The sequence below is a fragment of the Plutella xylostella genome, chromosome 4, assembly GCF_932276165.1.
Source record: "Plutella xylostella chromosome 4, ilPluXylo3.1, whole genome shotgun sequence".
Classification (NCBI taxonomy): Eukaryota; Metazoa; Arthropoda; class Insecta; order Lepidoptera; family Plutellidae; genus Plutella; species Plutella xylostella.
Window position 1 is genome coordinate 3676138 of NC_063984.1, and position 14745 is coordinate 3690882.

At 36.6% G+C, this 14745-nt stretch overlaps 2 protein-coding genes and 2 non-coding genes across 4 annotated transcripts in view; 3 read left to right on the forward strand and 1 right to left on the reverse strand.

The window, feature by feature from the left end:
- Nucleotides 1-14745, forward strand: part of LOC105395676 (mitoguardin) — a 57009-nt gene that overhangs the window by 5175 nt on the left and 37089 nt on the right. The window lies entirely within an intron of this gene.
- On the forward strand, nt 159-230 carry Trnap-ugg. Its single transcript has one exon. It is a non-coding gene; the product is annotated as a tRNA-Pro (tRNA).
- Nucleotides 955-1026, forward strand: Trnap-agg. Its single transcript has one exon. It is a non-coding gene; the product is annotated as a tRNA-Pro (tRNA).
- The window catches only part of LOC105395675 (protein unzipped), a 36360-nt gene continuing 29863 nt past the window's right edge, over nt 8249-14745 (reverse strand). The window contains exons 3-4 of the mRNA XM_038121361.2: nt 11537-11750; nt 8249-11435 (exon numbers count right to left, since the gene is read on the reverse strand). Of these exons, the coding sequence (XP_037977289.2) occupies nt 10258-11435; nt 11537-11750 (1392 nt within the window). The 3' untranslated portion in view covers nt 8249-10257. The remainder of the gene's footprint in view (nt 11436-11536; nt 11751-14745) is intronic.

Sequence of the window (14745 nt, forward strand, 5' to 3'; positions counted from 1 at the left end):
GGAATACGACAGTTTGCGAAGATTTGCATGCGCATTATTAATATGGGAGAACTGTACACAGGATTGACGTCATCAGTGTCAACACACTCATCAACTAGTGCTCGTGGTCTCATCAAGCGAAGGCCATTCCGATCGCAAAATTCGCGAAGGCTTTGTATGGCTCGTTGGTCTAGGGGTATGATTCTCGCTTTGGGTGCGAGAGGTCCCGGGTTCAAATCCCGGACGAGCCCAATTTTTTTCATTATGATTTTTCTTTTTTGGTTTTCACAAGTTAGAATGACCTTGAATGAGGGAATGACCTTAACAGCTTTTGAAAAAAACGCTTTCAAACGGAAGTTATGATTTTTTATCCACTGGCGGCGCTAGTTCTGCGTATAATAGCAACCCAGCCAGCTTTATAAATGTCATAATGCTAATAAGCCAGATGGCAAACCCTGGGCTAGGGGTTGTGGACCTCGTGAAGTTAATAAATTCCGTCCACGTCGCGCGCGGCACCCTGACATAACTGGGTCAAAATAGTCGAAGGGATTACGTGACAACTGGCTAATGATAAAACTGCAAATCCTTTAGTTGGTTAGGTTAGGTAACTCGACCTATCTACTGGCATTTTTGTTTTGCTATGAAGGAGAGTATGATAGGGAATCTTAGTCAAAGAAAACATTCCTTTATTTCCTATTGTATAAAAATTGCCTCGGCAACGCACATCATATATTCGACTTGGTGTTGCTACTAGACAATAGATGGCGTTTGATCCGTACTAACACGTCTTATGACTCATTTCCGATAAAAACTTATAAAAGAACATAGGTAATTAATTGTCTTTTTTTCATTATTCCAAAAAGTATTTACCGTACCTAACTTGTGTAACTACTGGGACAATAATTATAATTTTCCCATGTCAGTAAAGAACGTGACTTTTCAAGTTCTTATACATTTTCAACGAAATTGTCAGTTGGCTCGTTGGTCTAGGGGTATGATTTTCGCTTAGGGTGCGAGAGGTCCCGGGTTCAAATCCCGGACGAGCCCAAATCTCTTTTGTATTTTTTTCTTTCCTTAGAATTTCTAACTAAGCTATAGGTATATACAAAAAAACAGTTTTTGTACCATGTTGGTCTCCAGCGAGTATACCAAGAGCCAACAAACGAAGCAGTCCTGATCCAACGTCTTCATTCAATTAGTTAATTGAATAAAATACTATAGAACACAACACTCCTATTAATTTTAAACTGAAAGTCAAGCACTTTAAAAGTAAACGTAGGAATTTGTTGGACAAAGGCTTTGATCCGACGATTGCGTACCGTTTAAACATCTCCTGCGGGGATCCCCCGGGAATATCTTTCAGGAGAACAGGAAGGTTACTTTACCTTAACAAAAAAAACCTGAGAGAGGTATGACACCTCTCGGCAATCGGCACCTTTAGTACAACGATATAGAGTCGTGGTTAGCACAGCGGGCTCCTAAACTTGGCATTTCGTAAGCTAGTGACTCGCCAGCGTCGCCCCACTCGCCCCGAGCTACGCTGTGAATAATTAAACCACGTAACGCTTCCCTTAGACTGAAGACAGCTTCAGAAATGGTTCCTCTGAAACGAACCCTGTTTTTCAGGCTTACGGTGCGTTTTTCGTTGGTTAGGGAAAGGTAGAAAAGGAACTGATGCAATACAGACTTGTGTTTGACTCGTGTATATTTTTCCTTTTACCAAAGCAATGCCTTTTACGGGAGATAGGTAGATAAGTCCACCCCAGTCTTTCTAAGCGTAGTTTGCTATCGACATGAAAAAAACTCTTTTTATTAAGTGCGATACCCAGTGCAGGGTAAATTAGTTTTCGACATAGAACAACGTGGACTCGGGTGTATTTTCAGCCTTCCTTATCCTGCCATTTGTCGGCTACTTTCTAAAGGTTGTTAAACCATCTCCACTACAAAACTGGTATTTTATTATAAAAAAAATACAATTTGTTAAGTATACTGTTACACAATGATATGTTTTTGAATATTATAAGTTGTAACTCCACGCTACAGTAATTCATTGGCTATAAATTCACTCACTAGCCAGGTAAATACTACTTAGCTTCACAAAACACGGGAGGATTTATTTGTATTGGTGTGTTTACTATAGAGTGAGGGTCACTGGCTGTTGTAAAAGCTGTGGTTAAATAATAGTTTATGAGCTACTCTCGTATTTGATACAGGAGTTTTGTGTATCTGATTGTTATTGTAAAATATGTAATGGTTTTTTTATGTAATGGCTATGGAGTGTCTATTTTTAATACCAGACCGGGGACCTTTACTAGCGAGGATTACATTTATTTTTAGTAATTCCCTGTGTTAGATGCTACTACGTAGATACTTAGGTACCATCTTATTAAAATTAACTATTTTCTTCTTCAACATGATTTAACGATATAACCTTATTAAGATACAGAGTATCACGTTAATAGTCGACCAACGGAAAGAGGGTGACTCAGGGGGTCATCTAAACAACCTTTGTTCTATGACTTTTGGAAATTTGCGTAAAAAAATATGCTTTAGCATTATAAAGTCATGTAACCATCAAAATTTCTATTAAAGCATTTTTTTAACCAGCTATATGTAGCACAAAAGTTGTTCATTGACCCCCTTTCCGATGGTCCACTGTTTATGGGACACCCTGTATCCTGTATAACGTATTGTGGAAAGTAAATAAAATAAGGATTTTTTATCTATCTATAGATTCCAACTGTAGGTCCTTACACTTTATTTCTTAAATAAAGCCTTGGCTCGTCCCGGTCGTAGAAAGCATCTGATGCTGCAATAAATAACCTTAAAATATGGGTCTGCGTAATCTAAGGAAGGGTCCCAAATCTTGCGTACATTTCATTGTTATAGTTATGCTTTGGGTAGAATTGTCTTAAATTATTTTGTTTTATGTAAACGTATATTTATTTTATCGGTCTTCCCCTACTGGAGTAGTTTCTTATTAAAAAGTAATATTTAGGCAAAGGTGCATATAAAGCATATAAATAAGTATACTTAAGTACCTAGTTACTTACGCGATAACGTAACAGTCGTACCCTAGGTACTGGATTCAAGTTTTGTAGGGTTACAATATATAGGTAATACACAGTACCTAATCTAATAATTTATCAAAACACACTGAGATAAACTGGGCATCGTGAAACTACGGCAAAATAGACACAATCAATTACTTTCGTAGGGCAGGTAGGTGTTCCAACAGTTCCTTCCCAACCTTTTCACGAAAACATTTAAGTGTTGGTACCTATTTCAGTTACCTCGCCGGCACTCGCGTTATCTGCGGAACACTATGCAGATAACCCACTCCGAACATGCGAAAGTGGATTTTATTTCGTACTTTAAGGAACCCCTATCGCTTGTCTATCGTAGGTGGGTTTGAAATAGTTTTGGATTTCATTTGGGTACTAAACGCAGTTATAAGGTTGCTTTTGATTTGAGTCACGTCCTTTTGCGAACGCAGGGCACGATGGTGTATGAAGACTTTCCAAATGGGGTTTCGTTCCGCCGCTGTGGCTGGCGATACGCGGTGGAACGGGGTTTTTATGGCACACCTATTGTGAGCTTGAAGCTTTTCTACCTGTTTTCCTGTTTAGTTCAGTCCTGAATCTTCTGAAAGTTTTAAATTCTTAGGAATAGAATATGGCTCCCGTAACTTAAGCTACAATACTTTTATTGAGTAAAACCCATTTCAGTAGTTTTAATGTGTTTGGTGTACCATGTTGTACCAGTTCTGTATATCTCAAGGACAGGCCTGTTTCACAATAGTACTTACCCCAATTTTTCGAGTGGTCATTGCGAATCGAAAATGAATTTTACAAGGAGTAGAATATTAGCACTTTAGGGGCTTATGTCTGCCAGCGGTATCTCGCCGTGACTTTGTCTACAACGTCCTGCCCTGAGGGTAATTAGCGAAATATTGTTAATTAATGCTATTGTACAGGCTTCACTTTACTTTTTTATAGCGTCTGGGACAGAGTGCTGCATTCGATGTTGGTTTTCTTTACTTAAATACACGGTTAAACGGACTAACTCATCTGTCTGGCCTTTCATCACACAATCACGCACAGTGAAAAACCCACATCCAACTCAGTGTTTGTAACCGACATCCGAAGAAGTAGTACTCTTCCATTTAGTCTGTAAGTACTTGGGCACTCGTGTCTTCTCACTTTACTTCCTACTACTTACCATCTTCTTAGTTTTTGACAAATTAAATATTAGGTACTTGTTGGTTGGATCCAACAAGTACCTAATATTTAATTTGTGCTGATTATATTTTTAATTAAATATAAGAGTTTTTTAACACATGAAGTGGCTCGTCGACGACTGACGACTAACGAGGACGGGAACAAAGCGTGTCACCAGCGGGCTATTTGGAGCCTCACGACCGCCAGAATCATTTGATCCGTCAGCATGATCCCAACAGCACAGCAAGCAGAGGTCTAGTAGACCTGGTCGTGTGGAAGGGCCGTGTGATGACTGATCGTGTCGCTCCGCCCTCGGTCATGCTGACAGTAACAACTACATTTTGTACCGTGGGTCGGCTCAATTTACATACAAGCTGATAAATATGACAGTAGGCCCTAAGTAGGTGGTTATTGATTCAGAGGGCTCAATAAGGGTTTCCGTGGTTTGTCTTCCGCCATGTACACTGTACAGCTTCATGGTACATCGGCTCATTTCAAGATTCTGAATAGAAATACGTATAGGTAGCCTATGTATAAGTATACTACCTTTCATTTGAGATCTATGTTCGTAACTAAATAACCATAATGGATATGTGCCTAACCTAATCCAGATTAGTTTACTTTAGTTATTTCCACAGCTTATTATCGTATGGCATTTTGCTTTGGGGTAGAGCAGCTGATATTGAAACTATATTTGTATTACAGAAAAGAGCCATCCGCTCTATATACAAACTTGGTTCCAGGGATTCATTGAGAGAACTATTTAAAGAAATTAACATCCTTACAGTTCCATGTCAGTTCATTTTTTCCAATTTAATGTATGTACGAAAGAATATTTCAACTTTTGATACAATTGGCAGTAATCATGACATTAATACTAGGAACAAGCATAAGCTGGCTTTTCCAGCGATGCGTCTGGCGAAAGTTAATAAATCGTTTTTAGGGTACTGTATTAGATTTTATAATAAGCTTCCAGCAGAAGTTGCTCAAATGCCAGAGAATAAGTTTAAGTGCTACATTAAAGAGAAACTCAGTAAAAAAGCTTATTATAAAATTGATGATTACTTAGAGGACGTTAATGCATGGCTGTGATAAGTAGTTAGCTCTGCTCATATTATTATAATAATAATTATTAAGCTTATATGTATTGTATACCAACTAGTTTTAAGTCTTTTTTTTGAAAAGATGGCTCAGGAGTTTCTTGCCTCCGTTCTTCTCCTTAGACAGAAAGAGCCCCCCCTTATCCGAACGGAGAGTAATTTGTAAAAATTGACGTTCATCAGAAAATTTTATATTTGTACGATGAATAAAAAAATTTGAGTTTGAGTTTGAGTTTGAGTTTAATCTTATAACTTTAATACCTATGTATACTTACGTATAAGCATGAACATGACATGTTATTTGCGTATTAGTCTGCTCGACTGACTTGTTAAATTGAGCAACTAATGTAGCTAATCGAAATCAAGGATATTTGTACATTTCGCATCGATGTTTGTATGCAATTAATTTGATATACGAACACAATTTCCTTTAGCCAAGGTTACACTCAAATTGCACTTTCTACTGATAATGAAACTAAATGATAATACATTTAAAAATAAATGATAATGAAAGACCAAACGGTACAGCTCTTCTGGGCCTTCTCCATCCGTCCAATACCAACCACGCCAGACAGTCGATCCAGCGGGCTGGAGGCCCATTGATAGGTACTTACCTATGTATACTTACATACTAGGTACATACTAGGTACAGTGCCACAAACTTATCTGTTCCGGTGACAGCTCACGTAAATGTGTAATATTTCTTCATTCTATAAGATTTTAAGTTTGCCAGTAGTGGTAATTCGCTCTTGTAGTTTCAATAAACCCATCTAATCAATATGAATATATAATTCATTAGTAAATAATGAGATATGGATCAATTTAGTTCGCTCTCACCGGAACAGATAAGTTTGTCGCACTGTACATGACTTATTAAAGGCACCTAACTGTCAAATTGTTAGATTTGGTACATTCACCATGTCCTCAGCTATTCTAATGCAGTCAGCATGCAGCATAATTATGGACTTATATGGCTATGGCTTTGATTTTTAGTCTGATTTTACTACAATGCAAGCATGCAAGTTTAGATTCTATTATGTCTGTATCTTTACATAGATGTCTATTTAAACAAAACATCATGTTATACGATATCATGATTCAATGAACACATCATCAAACACGTAATAAATCTTAACCTCCTCCTACACTGAACGACTTGTGTACCTCTAGGAATATGTTTTATTGAATGATTATGATCATATTATCTTTAAAATGCTGCCTTCCAGTTTATCATTACATGTTTAAACTCAGTTTATACTTTCAGTATAACTTATGTTTTACTATACATCTACATAGGAAGATTAGGAAGCTTATAACTCTGAAGCTAAGAACACTGAAGTCACGCTTGTTAAAATGCATTCAAATATTTTTTTCGAGTTTTTATTTATTTATTTTTGAGACACTTACATCACATACAATGGAAATAAACACCCACGTCAAAATTATATGACCCCCGCTACTTCATAGTGTCCTACTTGGTGCATTTGAATTCGAATAAGTTTATTACATCTTTATCTTATTCGTTCCCTTACTGATGCATATTTCATAAGCTATAAATAAATTCATATCTAATAGAGTGCACACGATAAACAGTAAAAAAGTTTAATAGAATTGCTTTTGAATGAAGCATCGTACAGTACGTCGTATTCTACATCGCCTATGTATAAATATGGTCATATAATTCGGTATGTTAAGTAAAACAATTTGATGCTAATTCCAAAACCGTTTCGAGATATTATCTTCTTAATAAGTGTCTCATTCTTAAAAATATAAAATATTCAAGGATTCCGATTATTTTATCAAAAATGAAAATATAATTTGTCCTTCAAGACGCTGCGCAAGGTTAAAGTTTCAACCAAAGAGAATAAAAATGTTCAATTGTTAAATGTCACTTCTGTCAATCTAAAGTGTAAATATTCACAGAGTTACGATGTTGATGACGTCAGCGGTTGCATGGTAGCGAATGACGTCATAAAATCGTCGAAGAGCCGATCTTTAATTATTTTTTATTAAATTAACGAGAGCAGTAAAATAAAAAAATATTCAAATTAGTATCTCAAATTCCAGCATACTTCAATTGAAAATTATAAAAACAATCACCATAAAATTACCTACTTAACATACCGAATTATGTATAAGTCGCCACGCACGATAGTAAACCATCCCCTACTTGAATTTAATATCGCTTTCGCAATAGCGGACCTATAGGAGGTATTTCCGTATGAATCTTATTTCATCCGATTTCCTTGGTTTTTATTTCATACAAACTTCGAGGGTTTTGCTTTGGCTTATCTGAACATCTGAAAATGATATGGCTTTCTGTAACGGCAATATCTATTTCTCCTGTTTCGAACCTAGACTAGTTCCACAACAGACTCCCTATAGACGCCAACGTATAACACTCCGTGCTCGTGTGAGGTAAAACAAAGCTGGTTCATAGCCAAGAGCTGGAGGCATTCCAGCGCCCCCCTCCCTCCTCTGCTTCCGTAGCTGAACACATTTCTGTACATAATTACGTCTGAAGCGATAATCACTGAAGCAACTGTAACTGGGTGCGAAAACTAAGTTTCTGAGCGCTCTACTGCGTAACCGCGTCTCTATCTTGTTGGCAAAAACGTACTCGTTCGATCAGTTTTTGTGAACATTTATTTTGATATTCCCAATGAGCTGTTGCTAGCGAGCTTCGACCTTTTCCCTTATAGGTACTAATAAGCAAAATCTTAAGTAGTCAAAATCAGCTAACGTCGGTCCAGCCATCGAGTTCTAGCGAGACTAACAAACAGCAATTGATTTATTCTTAATTATGGTTTTGACTGTTATGAGCTCTTGCGAACTCATCTGAAGGAGCAACCGATTCAGTCCAGCTCGGTACACACTGGCTTCCCTTGAGGAGACTGACCCCATTAATTTCTTAATTAATAATCTTCGACCAAATGAAAATGCATCAACTTTAAATTACAATTTAATGAGTTTAATAAACAAAAAAACTTACATGGAACATCACAATTATGCTTCGCAAAACAATTTTGATGTTACGAGATTCGTTAAACTACTTAGGGCCCATTTGAATGGAGGTATTAACAATATAGAACATGCCTTATTAATTCATAAATATTACCTCAGAACAGGTTTCTAACACAAGAAGCGAACATCATTTAGCTCCACTACCATTCATACTTTTATAATGTTCAAAATGACTTTTACAAAAACAGATTCATTTTATTTTTAAAACTCTTACACATTAGTGGTACAAAGGTGGGATATCAATTTATACAACTTATGGTGACAAACATAATGATCATAACAACTACTGAAATAATATTGTTAGTGGTAAAATACTGAGATAAGAACCCTAATCAAAGTACATTTGAATAACTTTGGAAACCATAGATACTATATTATAAATATGCCAAGACAAGAACATGAGATGACGGGATTGAACACACAAATAGTTAGGCGACATTTATTCGATATATCCATACAAAAATATCATCCAATTTCTTTACACTAAATTGGCGAACACAGCTAAGCATTCTAACATTAGGTTTACTAGGTAAGTATGTAGTACATTCATTGATATTGGTTATTGCATAAAGACTCATTTCTTATAAGCTTTTACAGTTATACTTGTACGTTTTCATTACTCAACTTAAAGACATAGCCATTGTTAGGTCGTCTACTGAAAATGATCAATAAGGTCTTATTTTTTAGCAAACGGAGGGATATTAACGACGTCATCGTCATATACAATACATGTATTAAAAATATATACAACTTTGGCGATTGTCCAAATATTTTGTGAGTAATATTAAATGTTTCCATTAAAAGGGACCGAACAAAGGTTTGCACATTATGTCTACTTAATACCAATACACTAATGTCTTGGGAGTAATTTAGGATAGCCAATTAAATTAATAATAATAATAAAACACTCTTTACTCCAAAGACACGGTGGAGATCTAACAACTTAAATACTACTACAGATAATACAGATACATCAACTTAAACAATGCCTCATAGACCTACAGGAGACACATACTTACAAACATTGATTAAGCTAAATAAGCTGTATAAATAAAAGTTGTACCCTATACAAAACAAAATAAATATATTAAAATCTAAAATAATATCTCTGAATTCTGGGATTAAACTCTTGAACTGTTAACTTAAAACTAAACACAACAAATACAAAGGTCTACATCTACTATGTCTACATAATGTAAGGTAGGTAATGTGCTAGCGCTGATTTTCAAGCGGTAGGCACCGCGTATTTACTTATAGGAAAAAAAACACGTAACAATTTATGGTACTTGCATTGGACTTTAGTAAAATATAATCTTTTAGCTTTATGATATTTTTTCGAATATGTAATAGAATGTTCTTCTATATTTAAGAAAATTCAACGTCTATCTACTTATATTTTCTTATAATAATGCGGAGATCTAAATTGTACGTAAGCATTACAGGTAACGTAGAACAAGTGGAATTCATTTAGTGTTTCGATTCAAATTCAATTCTCTTGTTTCAATCTGTAATCTTGTAGGTGTATAACATTAGATCATTGGTAACACTAATGTGTCACAAACCACATGAATCATTCCCTAGCTGCGCGTGCGCCATGTCGCTCCCCGCGATGTCGACCGCCTCCGCGAGACACTCGCTGCTGTCGCTCTGCGACCCTTATATCAATCAATAACTATTTACAGATCCTATTTACATTTACGCGGCTTTTCACCTCTCAATTTACACACTGGAATGAAATAACATACTTAACAGGAATGTCAAGAAAACAAAATCATTTTCTTATTTACAATACTAGGTAGGTGCTTTGCCAAAAATAGATTTCATATCGGCTTATTATTCAGCAATAAGCCTGGTTACTAAAATAAAATCATTTTGAAGCAGTTGATATTTATCGTTCTCATGGATTTAATATTTACAAACAAAATCGCCTATGTTTAAAGTATTAGCGATAACATTGGTACTACAATCGTGAACAGTGAGACGATATTCTGTTGGGCGCCGCTGGGTTTGCTGCCGAGCCCTCCCACGACCGCTCTGTTGATGTTGTCTTCCTTCGGCAGCGGCGCCTTGAGGCCGCCCTCGCTGCTGTCGCCCATCATGTCGCTGCTGTCGAGCTCCTCGGGGCTGTCCGGCTTCTTGATGGCGCTGGCCACGTCGTTCTCCTCGGGCGCGGGCGCCGGCGGCTCCGTCGTGGTCGTCGTCGTCGTCGTGGTGGTCGTGGTGGTCGTCGTCGTTGTCGGCACTAGCGTGTTGTTGGACACAAAGTATATCTCACCGTATATTGCCTCCACGTCCACCGTGTTCTCAACCCTTATGCTACGAATGTTTCTTGCTCTCGATTTGTTATCTTTGTACATTGTTACTAGTTTGGCTGTGTACTGAACGTCGCGATCTGTGTTGTTGCCTCTAAAGGTTACATTACAAGCTGTTCCAGGCTCCAGATATATTTCGAGTTTAAACAGTTCCTTCTTTTCTTCAGTATATGGATTGGCCCATTTAATCTGTGGGTAAACGGTTCCGTCGGCCATTTCTACGCTTGTGTTTAATCCTATAGCGATTCCATGTCCGTGACCCCACGAAAGGCTGTAGTTAAATTTGTATTCTATCTCAGTTGTAACAGTAGCGCCAACTTCATCATCATTGGTCAGAATACGTTCTTCAAATACTTCAGGTGTGAACTGTTTAACATGTTCCGTTTTAAGGTCCAGTTCTACATCTTCTAATTTATAGCTGACTGGTTCTAATTCAACCAAGATTTCACCATTAGTTTCTATCAGTTCAGTGTGGTTATCGTCGAAAGTCATCAGATGTCCAATTGCCTTTTCGTGGTTGATAATACCGACATTATGTGAAAGAGTTCCTTCAGCTTTTTTACGTCCGATAAATAAGTAGTTCACAGAAGAATCGACCACGACACCGCCGTTTGGCTTAGAGTGGAATTTGGACCAGTTATCCCAAACTAGATACGAAGCATTTTCAAGATTTTCCAGAACTTCAAAAACGTCACTGATTCTGCTGGCACCTGGTACAGCACACGAGGTGTATTTAGGCCGCAGCTGGCCGAGTAACCAGTCCCCTGCATTGCTCCTTGTTCTGCATAGGTAGACAGGGCCTGAAACAATAAATAAATGTTGTAGTTTTGTTTGACTAAATGTTGGTCAATGAATTGAAAACATTAACAAATTGAAACAAAATATATAACATGATGATTACCATCTTCCGACTCAGCTCCAACGACGAAGTTGGTCATCTCGTTGGACTCGCGCTTCAGGTTGACCCACTTGAGTGTGCTGGAGGTGATGACTTGCTGCAGCAGGCTGTTGTAGAGCCCCACGCCGGACTCGGCCCGCGCCGAGCTGAGAGTCAGCCACAGCGCCACCGCCCACCATCCACTCTGCAATACTTTATTCTTCCGCATCATGGGTTTCTGAAGCAAAGAAATGGGTACTGTTAGCGCTGGCAGTTGTTAGATGCATAACATGGGTGGGAGTAAACAACTTATGTCAGATTTAGTGTAAGGTGCGGCCAAATTAAACTGAAAGGGTTGTGTGCTCAATTAATTACAATGTTATGTAAGCCAAGGTTGATTAAATTAATTTACTAGATAACCTAGTAATTTAAATAACGATATTGCATGGATTTTATATTTAAGTAAGTATAAAATTATAATCGATGTATCGAAATATCTGAATAATAACTTGTTTACTGTGAACGAGTCTACTGAGGACTATAATAGAAGATGTAGATGACTGAACAAGCGCACAAAAGAATAAAGGGGACAAACACACAGACGGAGCGCACCTTTGTCCCTATTTTCTGCTCACATACTGTGTAACACTGCGTAGGTGTAAATAGCAGCGAAAATCTTCCGTCATATATTAGGAATAATGTAGAACTTTATGAATACTACGTACCTTAGTAAAAGTCATATAATATACGTATGATTGTACGTACATATTTTTATAACATTACGGGTGCAATAGTATTAAAAAAATAGTCTATGAAAAAATTACGATGACAATTTCAGAAAAGTAACTTAAACAAGCAAGGCTAAAACAATGTGAACGTAGAAGATTCGTTTAAAAAGTTTTTGTGAGCCACGTTTCCAGAAATTCAAGCGTGCAAGCTCCCCTCTTGCCATAAATTTTACCCCTGACCCCGTAATTTTATCAAGAAACATTTATATAAAAGCACAGGGATACAGAAAAAGCAGGTGTATTGTACCTTTTGCCGGCGGTGACTCAATCAATACGGACTCGTCGTGAGAATGTTTCGCTTGTGGATTGTTTACTTTATCTACTTTGTTAACCCCCGCCTCGAAAGCAAACAAGTACCGCAAGCTTCGATCGCTCTCAAACTCAATTTCCTAGACGAAGTTACGAAGCATCGCGAGTAGATATTCCATCGTCTTGCGTCCTGCCCGGGGTGCCGCCACTCATACTGACGCCTCCAATATTGTCTTTATGCCTGCTCTTATTTATTTTACATCGATCCCCGTTCTTCGTTTACTTAGCTCAGCGTTACCGTTTCCATCGATAATTAGATTTTTTCATAACGTGTATCGTTAATTATTTTACTTGGTTCGTTCTCAATCACCACTGTGTCCAACGCTTTTGCTGACATATTGCAATATGATTGTAAACACCCTGCTGTGTTTAATTAATACACAGCCCTTTTATACGAGTACTATAAAAGTGTGAAAAATACTGTAAGTTTGGAAAGGAGTATCATTTTTATTATGTCAGAAATACGATTTACTTTAGTCTGGTGCTATTTATGGTTGGTGTCGTTAGGATCCTTCCCAAGTAACATTTTTGGTTTTAAAAAGGTTTTGAAAAGGTTCTAGAACCTTTGTATGGAAATCAACTCGTGAGACTTAGAAGGCTCGATAACCTTATATTAACCTTATATTAACCTCCTGAGTGCAAAAAGGGCCCACGTTTTAGAACCTTTCTGAGAGCTGCAGCAAAACCTATAGCTCAAACCCAGAACCTTTTGAACAACTTACACAGAACCTAAATAAAACCTTCACAACCTTAATTTAACGTTAACATAACCTTGGAAGACAGCTTTTAAGTTCTAAATTAGTCCTGGATGTAACTCTACTATAACTTGAAACACATTTGATGGATATTTGTAATGCCTTCCCAGGACTCTCGGGTCTTAAAATGTTTCTGTGTAAGATTTTATAATAATTATAATAAATGGCGCCATTACCTGACACTTTCCAAGACTCAAAATGGCTAACTTGTAAGTGTTGTATTAATACAAAATATAGTAAGTAGTTAGGCTGAAGTCAGGAAATATGAAAACCTTGTGCGACTAGCACTTTATTGTGATACTTTTGGATAATAGTTCTGTATAAGTGACGGGCCTTTTGTAAATGATAAATTTGAAGATATTTTAATTAAAAAAATAGATAAAATTTTATGTTTGGTGTAAATTTATATTAGAAATAAAAGTACTGTCTATATAAAAAAAACATATATTTGGAATAGTATAGGAAACGCTACTGAATTTTCCCTTATTAATTAAAATGTATCTTTTTGGTAAGTTTTTTTTTTATTTCAGTGAAAAAATATGGCGGCCGTTACGAAATTACTAAAAAGCATTAAACATATTTTGAGGATGCCTCTAAAGCTTTAAAATATTCTTGTAGGACTTAAATCATGCCTTTAGCTCATAGCCAGTGCTTAATGCTTTTGGTTTTCACCAAGTAGTCCTAATTTGTTTGCCTAGACAACTCTTATCAACCTAAAGGTTTAAGATAGGTTTTAAAAAATACTTATAAGTAATTTAAATATTCCATAACTTTATGGTTGTATCAAGGTTAAAAATTTAACCTTAAGCTCTCACTTTAGCATTAATGCTAGCTTTTCTAGAAGTAAATCAGGAGTCTACGACAACTATAAGATCCTAGAACTATATGCTCCTGAAATACATGTTAAAATAACGTTAATATAAACTCTTATCAGCAGCTACAAGGTTGTATTAATAAACAATTAGTTTTAGGACTTAGTAATTATTCTCAAGTACTCAATATGACCAGATAGCAAAGCATTAACCTGTTCACAACCCTTATAAAACCTAAAGGCATTTCTTACAACCTAAGCTCGAATGAAATGTTACTTGGGTTAGCACTATATTATACTCTGCAACTTTCTTTCCCAGTTATTAATTGAGAACCATAATTTTTATCTATAAGACATTAGTATAAAATCTAATCGTGTTTTTCTTTATTTTCAGGTAAGTAAGTTTTTCTGTTATCCTGATTTCGCAGGTAAATCTGAGCTAAGGAAAATAAAAGTTAAATATTCGTAAGAATCGAAAGTTTCATTATCGCACATTTCACCATATAATTATCTTTAATTTTTGAGTAAGTGCAATAATAACTGATTATGATTACGTATTATACTTAGTAC